The sequence below is a fragment of the Euprymna scolopes genome, chromosome 45 (genome assembly GCF_053919585.1).
Source record: "Euprymna scolopes isolate OS-2025 chromosome 45, ASM5391958v1, whole genome shotgun sequence".
In the NCBI taxonomy this organism is placed as follows: domain Eukaryota; kingdom Metazoa; phylum Mollusca; class Cephalopoda; order Sepiida; family Sepiolidae; genus Euprymna; species Euprymna scolopes.
Window position 1 is genome coordinate 41706420 of NC_136526.1, and position 18188 is coordinate 41724607.

Genomic DNA, 18188 nt, shown 5'->3' on the forward strand with positions numbered 1-18188 from the left:
TTGTAGTTAGGAGGGAAGCAGGCAGATGGAACAGAGTTTCACAGACGTGCAGTTCTAAGAAAGAAGCTTTGTTCATGGAATCTACGTTTTGATTTAGGCACAGATAAAGAGTGGGGATTTCATCCATTTGTTGACAGTACTTCTCTGCTGCATTCAAGAAACTGTAATGGATGAGACCGGTTGCAGACCACCAAACAGTCAGCATGACCTTCTTTTGGTGCAACTCTGGGTTTGGGAAGTCTTGTGGAGCTTCGTCGGCATCTAACCACTAAGCTGAGCATCGCCGGTTGTCATAAAGAACCCAATTTTCATTGCAAGTCACAACCCAGTCAAGAAATGGGTTGTTCTTGTTGTGTAAAAGAAGGGAAGATGACACTTCATAACGGCATTTCTTTTGGTTGTCATTCAATTCGTGAGGCACCCATTTATCAAGTTTTTTTTGTCTTTCCAATATCTCTCAAGTGGTTAGAAAATCCTTGTATATGTTACATCTAAATCAGAAGTAAGTTCTTAGAACAGCTGTGCGTGGATTGGCTTCGACTAAGGCTCTTAATTGATTGTTGTCAGCATCCGATGGCTGACCAATACGCTCATCATTTTCAAGACTCTCGTCGCCACCACGAAATTTCTTAAACCATCATTTCTTAAGCCAGTAGTTCAGTAGTGGTTCTTGGGCCAAATTCTCTGTTGATATCATGAGCTGTTTCAGCAGCTTTTCGACCTAGCTTGAATTGAAATAAGAAAATTGTGCAAATTTGCTTTTTTTCCATTTTGTATTCAATGTTCTGAAAAGAAGACATAATTATTTTAAAACAATTGTAATTTAAATGATAAGATAGAGTTAGAAATGCTTTTTACAATGATACATAAAGTAAAGGTATTATAAAAAAAACTTGTTTGGAATCAAAATTAAAATGATATATAAAGTAAAATATTATGATGAAAACTTATTTGAAATCAAAATTAAAATGATATATAAAGTAAAATATTATGATGAAAACTTATTTGAAATCAAAATTAAAAATTCTGCAAGAACCTTCTTGTCGACCATATATATATATATATTATATATATATATTCCACTGCAATCAAATGCATTTCGGTTTTAAGTTAGAAGAAATCGCTATAAGAAATATAATCCATAGATACATCTCCCCCGTTGACAACAATAACATTAGATTCATCATTTACTGTAAAAAATTTCAAACCCAAAACTGAATTATTAAAAACAATCCCTCCCCACCTCTAAAACCACTTGAATGCACCATTATCTATCAGTTTAAATGCCCTTTTGGGAGAATTTAACGTATAACAACAATGCAACTAATAGTTGAACATACCACTACCACATTATCCCATCACCTTACCTGCCATTATGTTGAATCTAGCGCTATATTCCAGCACTTACATCAAATACATCATCCCACCTCCCAAATTTCAGAGAAATTTTAATCAACAACACAAAAATACTACACCACAAAACAAATGCTAAGAAGCTAAAAATTCTTGAAGTTATTTATATAAAAATGCAAAAACCTAGCCATAATCAGGTTGCGATCGAAATAGTACCATTACACTTAAATAGAAGTAACACGTTACGTTAGATTCCAATTTTTTGAATTTTGACTGCTTAGCAGCTATTTTTATCGGCTAAAAAACAAATTGGGTTGTTCCACGTATCCTAATTCCCTATATATCAAGTTTCAAGTCTATAGAATTAAAATTGAGAGTAGTTTGATAGAGACTGTTCCGCCCACAAACAGACAAGTTCACTTTTATATATAATGATTACATGAGTGCCATTCTGCTAATAATATTATCTTACATCAAATACATCATCCCACCTCCCAAATTTCAGAGAAATTTTAATCAACAACACAAAAATACTACACCACAAAACAAATGCTAAGAAGCTAAAAATTCTTTAAATTATTTATATAAAAATGCAAAAACCTAGCCATAATCAGGTTGCGATCGAAATAGTACCATTACACTTAAATGCCTTGGATAACTTCCTTCCCACCTCACACCTAACCCATTCCTGCCACTGACCCTAGAACTGGCACGCTCTCCCATTTCTCATTATATTAATCCCATCACTGCCACCAGTAGACCCACTGACCCTCACTCGCACCTTAGCTCACAACCCAACTACTATTTAAATAAATCTACCCATAATTCCCATCGAGCCTTTCACACAAATTCCGGAAGATGTGTAAATGAGTACACGATAAGTTAAAAGTTTAAAAACCGCAAACACTTTTGAGAAGAAAAAATGCTTGAATCATACATCCATACCTTCGATGTATATATGAAAAAGATAATACGAAAAATTGAAAAAAGGTATTATAAAATAGAAGCTTTCTGTTGTCTTTAACAATGTCTGTTTAAATGAAAAAATGCTGCCTAAAGATCATTTTAATATCATTTCTCTCCATGTGATACATCCTGGCTAGGTTTCACTTTTCTAATTTAACACACTGGCTAGGTTTTTACCTTTATACATCATTACACTGTGTAAGCATGGCTTGTAGACTCTTTCATTACTTTATAGCAGTAATGCTCTGCTGGTTTGTAATGGCAAAAGTTTCTTGAACTTTCTCTCTTGAAAAAGTCTATGCAATAGTTGGGTGAAACTTCTAGTTTTAGATTTTCTTGTTTGTCCGTTCTAACTCGTTTTTATAATTTTTGCGTCTAGTTTATGTTGAGTTTTCTTTCTCTTCTGTTTTTAGAGTCAGCCATTGTTAAACAATATCACAAAGAAAAGCAAGAAAGCAATGAAAATCAGTCCAATTTTATCATTCCAAAGGTAAACATTTTTTTTCAATTTCTGGATTCATTCCAAAGGTAAACATTTTTTTTCAATTTCTGGATTCATTCCAAAGGTAAACATTTTTTTTCAATTTCTGGATTCATTCCAAAGGTAAACATTTTTTTTTTTTCAATTTCTGGATTCATTCCAAAGGTAAACATTTTTTTTTTTTTTCGATTTCTGGATTTCTAAATATTTGGGACTACCACTCTGGGTCAGAGTGGACCTGGAAGCAATGACAATTAAAGGGTAGCTCTACACTCTCCAAAGCCTGCAAGCTGAGGCCTCACCATGGATATAGTTTAAAGTCATATCCAGGACTATTAGGTGACTTTTGTTTTGAATTGAGTTGTTTATCTATTTTTAATTAAAACATTTCTTTTTTTATTCTTTGTTACAGGAAATCGGCTTTTATGTAACCCGTCTTGATATAAGTATATCTCAGGAGAATAAAAATAGGTAAGCAAAGTTTGTTATCACTTTAAAATCTATTTAATCTAAAAACAAAGATAAAAACCAAACCTTAGAAAAACTCGATTCCAATAAACCATTTTGGGTTGGTGATGTTCTTCTATTTATTTAGCGTCACTTGATGTTTTGTGATGTTTTGAAAGCTCATTCTTCACTTCTCCTGGTTTAGCGGATCAACTGTCTCCAAATTCCACTGTGTGTGGTCTTGTCCTATCACTTGCTTCCAATGTTTGCATGATTCTGCAACAGTTTATCCAAAATTCTGAATGCGTCTTTATTTCATTATTTTATTAATCTACACCAATAAATGTTGCTGGGCATTTTTTTTTTTTTTACAATAAACAACAAAAAAAAAGGGGTGAAAAAAATTAATATGCAACAAATAAATGTTACCAAAACTGTAACAGATTGGGGCCCTGTGATGGCTGGCGAGTAGGTTAGCTAGATTAAATATGCAGTTTGAATGACTAAGCTTAAAGATGTTAGTTTGAGGGCATTAACAAACATTGGCCTTATTTTTAAACCGTCAAAGATGACGCTATTGTAGTTCTGGGAGAGGTCAAACATTTGTAGAACAAAGGATACTTATGAGATAGTAATGAAAATCGAATTAGTCAGAAGTGAATATGACAGACGTGCAATAATGTAAGTCAAAAAAGATCAGATAGTCGGGTCTGGGTACCGAAGCAGACAGTTATCCCTTGTGGCCCCAAAGAAATAAATATCTAGCAGTGCTACTCAACCTGACATGCATTTGAAAATGAAGACACTTAGAATTGGAATAAGGAACTCGCCGTCTGTTAATTTACATGCTTTTCGATTACAGAGATATTTATTCTAGCATCTTCAAATTGAATACCAACTGCTGGCGAAGAAAGTGTAACACAAGTTATATTCCTTTGTGCACCACACACGCATGGAGTCATTACTGTCAACGACTGCGCACTTAAACCAGAGACAATAGTCTTTTAAGAAGTGTCTCGGTTATTCGTCTCATTTATTGAACTTGTGTATATGTTTACAAAACTGTATCTGTGATCTTTAACATGAATAGACGCACATACACAAACATATTTATGATCAGCATGCACAATATATACACTACTATTATGACACCAATTAGTGTCATGAATGCATGCAGCGAGGTGCATATTGCAGTGAGAGGGGGTGTTTGACCGGACGGGAAGGTGTGAGGGAGTGCAGAGAGATGCAAAACCTTATCTAGGAAAATAGGACCAGCCGCCGATGTGTCATTGTAAGCTTGTTAGATGCAAAGCAGATGCTGTGTTGCCTCAAAAAGGGAGACAGATTTGGAATTATCTATATGTCAAAAGAGATGGTCGTTTTTTAAATAGAGGAAGAGAGGGCAGAAGAGGGGGGTGTTGATGTCTGATTGTTACCAAACAGAAATGTCTCTGGGATTTTGTCAGAAAGAGAAAAACAAATGATAATTGTTCTTATCTTATTGCTGTTATATATCTGTTAACAATGAAAGGGTTGTTTTTAAAACCGCTGTGAATGATAGGAAGAGTCCCAGATATCTTAGCTGACAGCTTGGGGTGGTAATCGGGGATGAGGGTCGCCACCAAGCATTGTTCGACTTGGAGTGACTAATCACCCCTAATTTGATAATAAGTAGAAACACCTCAGTGCAAATGGGGGTTGAGGTTTCGTAGAGATAAGCTCTAAGAGGAAGAAAGAAAGGTGTTTGTAACCACTCTCTGAAGGACAGGTGGGGAAAAGGGGTTGGATTTAGAGAAAGGAATTCTAAACGGAGAAGAGTCATAGCCAGCAAGCTGAACGGCTGGGCTTGTCAAGCGCTCTGATGTTATGATGTTAACTAGCCTGTGTTAATGGGAAATCTGTGACTTTACTGGTCTGGTCATACATCATTTCATTGCTGTAGTCAGTCACCTCAAATTAGACAGTAGTTGTTATGAATTAATGAAAACAATAAATAGTTTGTTAGTTATAAACCAGAGTTTTGTTTGTTTGTGGTGAGGAATCTTCATTTTGCAGCAAGCCGCAAGGACCAGCGGAGTAGTTGATGTACCCGGAGACTACCTACACAGGGCAGGAGACGGTTCAATCAAGAGGCAAGCGCCCCTCCATGAAAACACAGTGGGTAAGGACGATCAACAGGCCAACTTGTAACAAGACAAGGTACGATCAAAGGACACCTGCCACATCGGGTGGAATCCGACGAGGTTAAGGATACCCGGTGTGGTTGGTGAGATATCGGTACAAAGTTAAACTATGACGACTGTGCGTATATTGTACATACATGTTTATGTCACTGTATAAACCATGTATGCGACATTTATTTTGCATGATCATAATTGATTTGTTGCAAAAAAATAAGTTTTATTTGCATAAAAGAAAATCATTTGAAATCAAATGAGCTCCACCCTCCTTTCCATAATAAGAACAGTAGTCTAAAATCTTGCTCAAGTTTGAATTATTCGGAATTATCTCCCTTGTTATGTAAAATGACATTATAAAATTGCCGACCATCGTTTAGCCATTAAATTTGATTTTCTTTTTTAAAATTAAAACTACTTGATCTATTTACCTGATTTTTGGTGTATAATATTTTTTCCCATCATGGGTACGTACAGCGTAAAAATTTTTCTTTATTATTTATTTATTTATTTATTTATTTTTTTGATGGGGTAGGAGTTATGGACTTGCACCAATCCAAGGACTTCCACAGCATAATCTAAGGACAAATCAATTATAATGATGCGATCATTCTATCACATTGGAAGAAGTGAATAAAGACTTGGTTTGGAAGTCATCTAGTGATGGGACGGTTCCAAAATTTTTCCTCGAGTCCGATACAAATACTGATTCTGATTCTTTTAAAATTTCTAAACATTAAACTAGAGATTTGATGCTGTTTAAAGATGTTCAAATAACTGTGCCCCACCTCCGGGTAATGTCCGTATATATGTTGGGAGGAGAGTATATTACAAGATCTTTTCAAATATTTTTCTCAAATGGTTTCCTTGTAATTGATTGAAAATTATGAGTCAAGATTTTTTCTAACAAACCTCATTTGCATTTGTTTGTCGTTAATGCTATTTGAAATTTTCATAAACAATTAAAAAGAACTGCTGACTATGTAGGTCGAACCTCCTTAAATTTGCAGACTTGAATCAACCAACACGTTCCAGCAAAAATAAGATTGGGCAGGCTCTTGTCGCTCTTACCCCCTTTCTTCCACCTGGAATCTGCCATGAAAATCCAGCATGTGCCAATGTGTATAAAATGGAGTATTTTAGTATTTTGCATCAGGTTGACCCTCAAAATCACTTGCGGATTTTGGAGTCAGTCTCTATTCTCCTAAACAGACCGTCTCTCTGTCGCCAGAAGGAGTTTGTTAGATCATTGGACTTATTTGGGGATATATTTTAACTCTTCCTCTTTGCCCCCCCCCCCTTGCACATATATTTTATATGATTGTATTTTCCCCTCTCCCTCGGTTAAATTTACACGTACACCCCATTAAGTCTATTCTTGCGAGATATTTTATTTATTTACTAACATTTCAGCTTGGCGTTGCCCGGGTGTTTGGATATGTATGTTGAGCAAAAAAAAAAAATAAAAAAGTGGTAGTAGGAAGGCAGGCTCGAACCCGTACCATGAAGGAGGAAAAGAACGGAAAAAAACCTGACGTCTTTGCTGTTACGACCACCCCCAAACCGGAAGTGACTTATGTTTTAATTAAGGCTAGACAATCGAAAGTAGAGAATGACTTTCAAAAATATCGGCAAAAAAAGCAACCCCTCTCCTGTAGAAAACTGCCCAGTTGAAGGGGAAGATATTAATGTTTTTAGCCAATTTTTCGATATTTTTCATCTGAAAGGTCGAACTTCAAAACAATACTGATCTTGGTAAAATCCGTCGCCTCTGTCGAAAGTTTTAGGCAGGCATGCAAACATACATACATACATACATTTATATATTGGTAACTAAAAATTTTCCACCCAAACAGATTAAAAAGCTTGCCCTATCTCTGAATACCCTTTATGTCAAATTTCAAATGTTTAGACCAGAAATTGTTTGAGTAATTTGGTAGAGACCGCAGAGGTCAATTTTTTAAAAACTTAGTCCCCTATTATGACCCCTTAACATTTATTGTTTTGGGCTCAAATCAAGTTATTAAGTTAGATCCATGTCCAAGGAACCTATATCTAAAATTTCAAGTGTCGGAGGAGTTTGGTAGATTTCTCAAAGGTCAAATTGTTGAACTTTGACCCTTTAACAGCCAAATTTTGGGCCAAAAAACCGATCACAAAGATTTTCCCAAATCTCAGTACCTTGTATATCAAATTTCGAGTCTGTAGACTTAAAATTGACAGAGTTATTGCATAGGGAAATGTACACACACACAGAGACAGACACAGCTACGTTCACTTTTATAGATATATAGATTTATTTTATGATCAACGATTAACTCCTGATAAGTCGTCTGCCGGCTATTTTGTTTAAAGCAATGTATAAGTTTTGTACCGTCAAACGGTTATATGTATCTGAATGATGAGATGAATTGGATCTGGTATCAAGTCTTAGTTAAATTATATCAAACCAGATTTAATATTTTGCTAATGACTTTCTGCTGAGGAGATGAGCCTACATCGAAAATCCATGGATGAAGGAAGTTACTTTGAATTATATTCTTTGTTCAAATAATAAATTTTTCATTTTGAAAAGTTATATTTTCTGAATGAAATCTAAATATAAAAAAACTATAAATTTTATATATATATATATATATATATATATATATATATAATATATTATATATATATAATATATTATATATATATATAATATATTATATATATATATATATATATATATATATATAATGGCTTCAATTAAAGTTTAAAATGAAAAAGTAAAGTATCATAGTTCAGTTGTCTTCCAAACAGAAACGTTTATTTCAAACACACCCCTGTCTTATCAAAGAACCTTCTGTTGATTTTGTGTGTGGGGCCCTTCTGCTTGTGCAGTGATAAAATTCTCAGGTACACTTGTGATGTTAATTTTGGTAAAATCAGGCTGTTCCTTCTTTAATCAGATTTTTTTGATTATTGATACTTATTGGAGGCATTCAGATACAAAAACTACCTAAGAACACTTCCAGACACATAAAGTACATTCGTGTGGAACTTCAAAAAAATAATTCCAATTGCCTTTTATATATAATAAAGATATTATTGCTTCTTTATATTTCAGCAACGTCTCTGTTCATTTGAAAACATTCCAGTTAGAACTTCGCCAGGAAAGTTTAGACGTTGACTGTCCTGAAGGAATTGGCTCTGTCCTTTTGGAAGGTAAGCTTATTTGCTTTTCTAACAAATCACTTTCATATGAAGGATGCTATATGATTATTAAATCTTTCTTTTAAGCTGCAATCTCTGGCCCCAATACCAGATGGGTGACCATTTGAAACTTGCAGGTGCTGTATTATCTCTCCATATATCTTTTTTTTTTTTTTTTTTTTTTTACAAGGGTGTCACCACTTATCAAGGCCCAGAGGCCACTCAAGGATAAGGGTTAATAGGTATACATTAGTCATTGTGATTTTAGCATAGTAAACAGTGGGAATTTTGAAACTTGGATTACTTAGGGGGACGATTTAATTAGAACTTGTTCACATTGGACTTTTTCTTTTTTTTTTTTTTTTCATAGGTATCAACTCATTATCAAGGCCAAGAGGCCACTCAAGGATAAGGGTTCAAGAGTGTACAGTAGAAATTGGACAATATAATAATCATTAGTAATGAAAATTTGTTAAATTTGATAACTTATATGGAACGGCTCATCAAGAACTTATTTACGTTAGACTTGAAGACAACCATATTGTAGTCAGCCGGAAAGCAGGAAAACGGAAGACAATTCCACAGGCGTGCAGTTCTAATAAAAAAGCTTTGTTCATGGAATCTACGTTTAGGTTTAGGCACAGATAAAGAGTGGGGGGAATTATTGATAGTGTTTACAGCTAGACGAGTGTTTCTTGTGAAAGTTTTGCGAGGGGGGACCATAGATTGAAGCTCAGTCGAACACTTTCCATGAAAATAACGATACATCAGAGACAAACTCGCAACATCTCTTCTGTGAGATAGAGGTTGCAAGGAAGAGAAAAGAGCATGTTTCCCGTCATCCTGGACTTCTCCTTGCCATTGGACTCAAGCAGTGCCGAATGAGGAGAGGCGTGGAAATTGCGCAACCCTTGCCACACAGTTACACGCACAGCTGTCCCTACAGGGCGTATCCTTTGTCTTTCGAGACTGAATGGAAGCATCGAGTTGAAAGACAGTATATGACGAATAAGTACTTTATTTTCCACAAAAAAATTGAAGAAGTAGGAATTGCTTAATCTCACCTGCATCAGCATCCTTTCTTAATCATTTGGAATACTGTTCTCATCTTGAGTGTTATTTGCACAACATTTTGATCTTCTAACCTTCTTCAGGTGTATCTTGTCGAATTCTGGAATCTTTCTGTTGAATTCAGGAATCGTTCTATCAGGACTCTGGAATCATTCTGTCAAACTCAGGAATCTGCACAAAATTCCGAACAGAACCCTTTATTTAATCCATGGGGGCAGCATGCGCTCATTCCATGACTGGGTAGAAATCCTGAGTGATTGGGAATTGTGTTTTGGGTGTTGTCTGCACTGAGGATTGAACCTTAAATCTCCTGAAGTGTAATTTTTACAACTGAATTTTATTAAGTACTCTAACTAATATGCCACAGTTCAAGTACGATTATACAAATCAATATACCTCTTAATATAAATAAATATATACATATATATATGTATACATATATATATTTATATATATATATAACTAAAATAAAATAAAAATTACAATTAAATTTACCAAAATGATCCAAGATGGTAAAATTAAAGTATATTATGAATATTAAAGAATTAATATTTATAAAGTTATCTCAGATGTAAAAGCTCGATAAAACCAAATAGGAGATAGAGCTTATAATACGAGCAAACAGTTAATAAAACATGTTAAAAAACACTTTGAAAAAGAGTTAAAAACATATTTAATCTGAAAAGGAAACACTAGATAAGTGGATAGTCCTTAATCTATAATAGTCCTTAATATATATATATATATATATATATATATATATATATATATATATATATATATAAAGAAGATCGGAGATTACATTGACCGAAATGCTGTACAAATAACACTTAAGATGAGAAAAATCCAAATAATATGAATAATCAATCCTCATCAAAAAATTAAGCCTTTTCTAGTCTCACATAAAAACACACATTCACCTTTCAAGCTATGTCATATACATATGCGCACACAAACATACGCGCCCACGTCCACACACGTACATATATTCACGTTCACGTACATACACTCACATTCACGTGTATATACACACACGCTAACGCACACATATTCACTCACACACGCGCACACAAACGCACACATGGACTACGTCACTTCCGCTTTCAAAGGAAATATACACATATGCAAAAGACACTCCAGAAATGAGTATAAAACAAAGAGCAATAACCGGCTTCTTCCCTTTTAGGACCAGCTCTTGACCAGAGAGGTTGGGCTAACCAGCCGCCTCCCGAAAGGGAGGCGCACGCTCGCGCGCGTCACACCCCCTGCGACTATGTGTGGGTCACGAGCAAACAGACAGTACCTACACTCTTTCTCTCTCTATCTACTACTGGTCCCTGAGAACACCACCGCGTAGCTGACTGCTAACATGGCGTACAGCTTAACCTCTATCCTCGTCTTTGTCTACACGCTGGACTATCATTCTCATTTCCACTACAACATTCATTTCTCTTCCAACGCGCGAACAAACAATAGTGATCCGAACTTAAGATGAACACACATTTCCTATTCTTGCTACAACACCAGTCCCGCAACGAACATTGGTTACACACGCGCGGACATGAACACATGTTATAACTAAAACGTTCATTCTTTCAACAGTAAATAAACAACGTTTATCTTATCCATCAATTGAGTCTTTGTTTCCTTCAATTCCATTCGTTTCATTATTTTCTTGTGGCAGATTAGGGTATTATTATATCCTGGTCCGCAACAACTGTAAAACCAATGCTAAAATGTAGTGGATCGACACAAATGAAGACAAATTAAGATATATATAAAACTCACTATGTCTGTCTGTCTGTCTCCATTTTTTTCAAAGTGCATCTCCTCCAAAGTCACAGAGTGGCGCAAGAAGGGTCAGTTGATTGCATTTTTTGTGAACTGTTGTTTTATATATATACTAGTAGGGGTACCCGGCATTGCCCGAGTGTGGAGAGGTGGTGTAGTAAGAAACCCGGGTGGGGGGGATCAAAACTACAGTAGGCAGCTCAGGTGGAGAGAGGTGTTAAAAAAAAAAATGGTAGTAGGCAGGCAGGCAGGCTGAAACCCGTAACGCAAAGATGATAAAGAAGGTGAAAAAAAAACCTAACGTCTTAGCTGATGTGTTCATCGCAAAACCGTAAGTCGTGAGCATTCAAATTAAGAGTAGTCAATCCAAAGGAGATGATGACTTGCGAAAATGTGGACACAAAAACCGACCCCACCTTGTAAAAAAAATAGCCCAGTTGAGGGTGAAGGAATTAATATTTTTGGCCAATTATTGGGTATTTGTCATCCTGGATTAATAGCTTTATAGAGCTTCGTAACGATACCAATTTCATCAAGATCCGTCATGTGTGTCGAAAGTTTTTGGTAGACATACAAACGCACACACATTTTGCCTTTTATATATTAGATAAGCTGGTAAAAATAGTTGCTAAAGGATCAAAATTTAAAAAAATTGGAACTTGGCAGGTGTAAGTCGACTTAAAATGCTCATTTACGCAAACAATTTTATTTTTTAAAAGTTGTTAGATGCATATGCATTTAGGGCAGACAGTAACAACTAAAGCTGGAACACTTAAATGTTTTAGTTTCAATTCTAACTGATGGCGCACAAGTCATATATTTAAAAAAACTTTTGAAATTATTACTATAAATTAGGTACAATATAATGATTAATAGAAAATTACTATAAATTCTGATCTGAAATGGAACATGTACATCAAGTCTGTTGCCAAGGTCGCTGGAAAGATGATGGGATCCTTCTACCGCTCCAGAAGATATCTCACTACTGATGCAATTCTCTATCTATATAAAAGCCAAGTACGTCCAAGGATGGAATACTGATGCCATATCTGGGCAGGAGCTGCTAAAAACAGCCTATCCTGCCTTGACAGAGTACAAAATAGACTTCGTGGTTTAGTGGGGGATGCCCTTTTCTCTACCCTGCAACCTCTCTCCCACAGAAGAGACGTTGCGAGCCTATCCTTGTTTTATCGTTATTTCCATGGCAGGTGCTCGTCTGAACTCCAATCTCTGGTCCCCCCTCGTCAATCTTTCACGAAAAACACCCGTCTAGCTGAATCCACTGTGAAAAATTTCCCCCACTCTTTATCTGTACCTAAATCAAAACGTGGATTCCATGAACAAAGCTTCTTTCTTAGAACTGCACGCCTGTGAAACTCTGTTCCGTCTGCCTGCTTCCCACCTGACTACAACTTGGATGTCTTCAAGTCCAACGTTAACAAATTCCTAATGAACCGCCCCCTTAAGTAAACACTTCATCAAATCTCCACACTAACGTACTGTACTTATAATAACCCTTATCCCTGAGTGGCTTCCGGGCCTTGATAAATGGTGACCACCGTGTAAAAAAAAAATTAGGTACAATATAATGATTAATAGAAAATCGACTCTGTAATAATAAATACGAAAGCTGCTTAAATTAAAATATATTTAAGCATATTTCATGACCAGGCATATACATACTAGCTGGGAGATCCGACGTTGCCCAAGATTTAATGATGATCGACGAATGTTCCACACTCCGATATTTTATTGTCATTAAAATCAGTGAAATTGATTATTTTTTAATCAAATCGATTGATTACCTTCTAGTTGAGGTCTCATCGTGGTACACCGGAAGGATGTTTCACATGCCTCCCCACAGTGACTTAGTCCACAAAACATTGTAGTTTACATTGCAATGTAGAGAACCTACTGTGAATTTTATAAAAAATTTTTTATATATACTGGCTTAAATGAAAGTTTAAAATGAAAAAGTTACGTAATGCACCCCTGTCATATCAAAGAACCTACTGTCGCTTTTATACGTCGGGCCTTTCAGCTTGTGTGGTCATAAAACTTCTCAAATGCACTTGTGGTGTTAGACTGTGTAAGGTGTTAACTTTGTTCAAAAATCGCCTGTTCTTTCTTTCATTGGATTATTTTGATTATCGATACTTATCGAAGACATTCTGATACAAAACCTATCTAAGAACACTGCCAGACACATAAAGTACCTTCGTGTGAAATTTCATAAAAATTAGCCCAGCCGTTTTGGAGCCCATAGGGAATGAACTCACACACACAGACAAAATTTCTTTTATATAATAGTAGAGATAATAGGTTAATATAGTTTGCTTGAAGCATTGTTTAGTGTTTATATAAAGGTTATTTATAGAAGGCACTACAATGCAGAGGTGTAATGGATCAACACAAACTGAAGCAAATTAAGATATAATAACGGTGAAATGATTGTTGCAGTTTTCATTTTTTTTATGAATACAATATATACTTATATAGATATATATATTTTCTCATAATTAAGGTATTTAAATTTTATGGTTTGAAAAGGTTACTTTTTAAATTAGAATTTTTATTGTTTGCAAACAAAGAATACAATTTAATAAATATATTGAATTTTTGATTATTCATCTCCTCAGAGGAAGAATATTAGCAAATATTATTATTGGTTTGTACCTTATTTGCTAAAGGCAATAAACATAGAAAATTAAAGTTATTAAATCATTTTAGCTACATAGAATAAGGGAAATTAGATATTGAGGCAGAAAAAAGCATATTGTGCGTCATGAGTAAGTTACTGGAATCTGTGTTAAATACAGAAGTAATCAACCATCTCAACAAAAATAACCTTCTTAGTGACACTCAATACGGTTTCCGTTCTGCTAGATCTACAGCAGATGTGCTTACAGTTATATCTCATAGGATTAGCAAATCTCTCGACGGAGGCAACCTTTCTAGGGCAATTTCTCTTGACATATCTAAGTCCTTTGATAGGGTATGGCATAAAGGTTTACTTCATAAGATCTCTAGCTATGGTATTGCTGGAAATGTCTTCTCAATTATTCAATCATTTCTTTCTGATAGGTTCATAAGAGTAGTAGTTGAGGGGCAAAAATCAGAAGCTCACAGTATTAATGCCGGTGTCTCTCAGGGGTCCATCCTGGGCCCAACTCTTTTCCTGATCTACATTAATGATCTTCCAAATCACATCCTTACATCATTTGTAGACATTTATGCTGACGACACTACCATTTATGGTAGCACATCTAAGACAGTAAACGACCAAGTTCTCTCCAATTCTCTCTCCTCTGATCTTGAGCACGTAGTACAATGGGGTAAGGAGTGGCTGGTTACTTTTAATGCATCTAAAACCAAGCTTCTCTCTTTACATCATCAACATTCTGATCCACATCTGGCATCAATTGAAATGAATGGCTCTCATCTTCAGGAGGCCTCAAGTTTTGACAAGCTTCTTGGCTTGACCATTACTCCTGATCTTAAATGGAATACGTACATCAAATCTGTTGCCAAGGCCGCTGGAAAAATGGTGGGATCTTTCTATTGATCCGGTAGATATCTCACTGCTGATGCTATTCTCTATCTATATAAGAGCCAGGTACGTCCAAGGATGGAATACTGTTGCCACATCTGGGAAGGAGCTGCTAGAAAGGACTTGGCCTGCCTTGATAGAGTTCAAAATAGACTTCGTAGCCTCGTAGGAGATGTCCTTTTCTCTTCCTTGCAACCTCTATCTCACAGAAGAGATGTTGCGAGTTTGTCTCTGATGTATCGTTATTTTCATGGAAAGTGTTCGACTGAGCTTCAATCTATGGTCTCCCCTCGCCAAACTTTCACAAGAAACACTCGTCTAGCTGTAAACACTATCAATAATTCCCCCCACTCTTTATCTGTGCCTAAACCTAAACGTAGATTCCATGAACAAAGCTTCTTTCTTAGAACTGCATGCCTGTGGAATTGTCTTCCGTTTTCCTGCTTTCCGGCTGACTACAATATGGTTGTGTTCAAGTCTAACGTAAATAAGTTCTTGATGAGCCGTTCCATATAAGTTATCAAATTTACCAAATTTTCATTACTAATGATTACTATATTGTCCAATTTCTACTGTACACTCTTGAACCCTTATCCTTGAGTGGCCTCTTGGCCTTAATAAGTGGTGATGCCTATGGAAAAAAAAAAAAAAAAAACCCAAAATGCATGCTAAATCCTAAAATGGAAGTTCCTGGTAGTAGGGAGGCAAAAAGATCCAACGCGTATTGTAATTCTTCCAAGGCACCAGGTAACAATCACATGTAAACATATTTCCTTCGTTTCTCCTTTGGTTGGATAAGATATCCAGCAAATATTTGATTATATAAATCCTGTAAAGATTATTTTTTTTTATATAAGTTTCAATATTCAATGCAAGTGGTTAATCCAATTTGTGAATAAAAAAAAAAAAAAAATATCCCGAGGCATATAAATAAAAAATCAAAGAATTGTTTATCAAAGCATAAAAGTCATTAAAAAATCAAATGCAGCTTTGGTAATTACCTCCTTACTAATTTCAGTGCGGTTTGATATAACATGATATTTTGAGAAGACATAATAAAAAAAAAAAAAATTAATTAAAAATGTTAATATTGACATTAATCCTAATAAGATTTAAGGTAAAACATTTGAAACAAATTAAGAAAGGATAATCAATAATAATTTCAAATCCATCTCTTGCTTGATTGGTGATTTATATGGATTTCATTGTAGAAATTATTTATTATTTTTTTTTTTTAAGTATACATAAAAACATAAATGTTTGCATACATGCAAGTTCCATTCAAGATCTGAATATTCTGATTTTCTTTTCCTTTCTAAGAATTCCTGATCAGTAGCCCATCAGAAAAATATGCACAGGTGGAAAAATTACAGTTTAAATTGGAGGTAAGTTTTTTTTTTTTTTTTTTTTTCCTTTCCTTCCAGAAATCATTGATTATTTTTCCAGAGAAAACAAAAGAAATAGGGATATAGAGAAAAAAGTATAATCAGGCTAGTTTTAAATTTAAAAAAAAGTTTCTTTGTCCAGAATTCCCTCTATATTAAAAAACAAAAATGAAAGAAAAATCTGTATGAAGCACGTACCTGTGATAAAACAAAAATATCATATTCCAAAAATCACAAAGAAAATCAAATTTTATGATTATCTGAGGAATGATTGTCTCGCTTGCCATTTAAAAAAAAAAAAAAAAATCTTAAGCAACAAGGGAGATAACTCAATAATTCATACTTACTAAGCTTATGTTGTAATGCCTATGAATTCTCTTTAATTATTTAAAAATTATTTTCTTTATAGGAATAAAACTATTTGATTAATTTACGTGATTTTTTAAAATTACATATTGTTGTTTTATCACGGGCACATAGATCATACAAATTTTTTTTATTTTTGCTTTTTAATATAGGGGAATTTGGGACAAGAATCAAAATAATATATTTAAAAAATCGCATCAATTGTAGTTTTATTTTTATAAAGAAAATCATTTTTAAATAGTTAATGGGAATCTGTAGGCATTATAATATAAATCGAGTAAACATAAGTTATTGTTGAGTTCTCTCCCTTTATTTCTTTAGATTTTTCAAAACGACAAGCAAGACAGTTACTCTTCAGATACTCCAAATTTGTTTTTCTTATTTAAAAATAAAACTACTTGATCAGTTTACATGATATTTGGAATATGATATTTTCTGTTTCATCACAGGTATGTACATCATACAAATTTTTTTAGTATCATTTTATGGGGAGTCATGGACAACAATACGGCATAATCACGTTGACACACTGGTCCCCACTGGATCACCAAAGTTAAGCAACGTTGAACCTGGTCAGTACTAAATGGGTGACCATTTGGGACTTCTAGGTGCTGTATGTGCTCTCCGCTTATCTCGGCATTGTTTCCAGTGGTCCTGGACTTTTCCTTGCCACTGGACTCAAGCAGTGCCGATTCAGGAAAGGTGTGGTTGAGGATTGCGCATCCCTTGCTTCACTGTTACATGCGCAGCTGCCCCTACAGGGGGTATCCTTTGTCTCTCGAGATGGAATGAAGGCATCATAGACAACAAAAAGAATAGTTAAAAATATGTGTGAAACTTGTTTCTTTTAAACCTAATCTATCTCCTCCCTCTTTTTTTTTCTCTCTATCGCCATCTCTCTTGCTTTCTCGGGTAACTGGAAAAAAAATCATTAACAAATTACTACTTAATAGCATTCAATAATTGTTAAAGTCCCTTGCTACCTGATTATGCTGACTTAAAAAATAATGAATGTTAAAAAAAAAAAAGGACATTTCTTCATTATAATGTTATGTAAAAAGGGACAGACGCCAGTAAGTAAAAGAGCAAGCAAGATAAGTTTGAAAAGGATATTTGGAATAATCGAACCCAGTAAGAAAAGTTAAAAAAGGAATGCAGAACGATTGCCATTGTTCTTGGAAATAACTAAATACTATTTATGTCAGAGTTAGATATGAACAATGTGGTTTAGAAAATAGTGATTGACAAATAGATTAGATTTTGAAATAAATAGGTTATAAATGAAACAATTCATTTAGGAATTTCTTTGTTCGCAGAGGCATGTTGATGCATGTGCAAAGCGCACATGTAATTTGAGACGTGAGGGAGTCACATTGTTTGACCACGCCTCTGACATCATCAAGAAAGGAGAT

At 34.8% G+C, this 18188-nt stretch overlaps 1 protein-coding gene across 2 annotated transcripts in view; it reads left to right on the top strand.

Moving 5' to 3' along the window:
* LOC145269494 (protein hobbit-like) overlaps positions 1–18188 on the top strand; it is a 387158-nt gene that overhangs the window by 170767 nt on the left and 198203 nt on the right. For both annotated transcript variants that reach the window (XM_080125227.1, XM_080125228.1), the window contains exons 11-14: positions 2733–2809; positions 3213–3271; positions 8528–8625; positions 16346–16410. In XM_080125227.1, coding sequence (XP_079981353.1) covers positions 2733–2809; positions 3213–3271; positions 8528–8625; positions 16346–16410 — 299 coding nt within the window. The remainder of the gene's footprint in view (positions 1–2732; positions 2810–3212; positions 3272–8527; positions 8626–16345; positions 16411–18188) is intronic.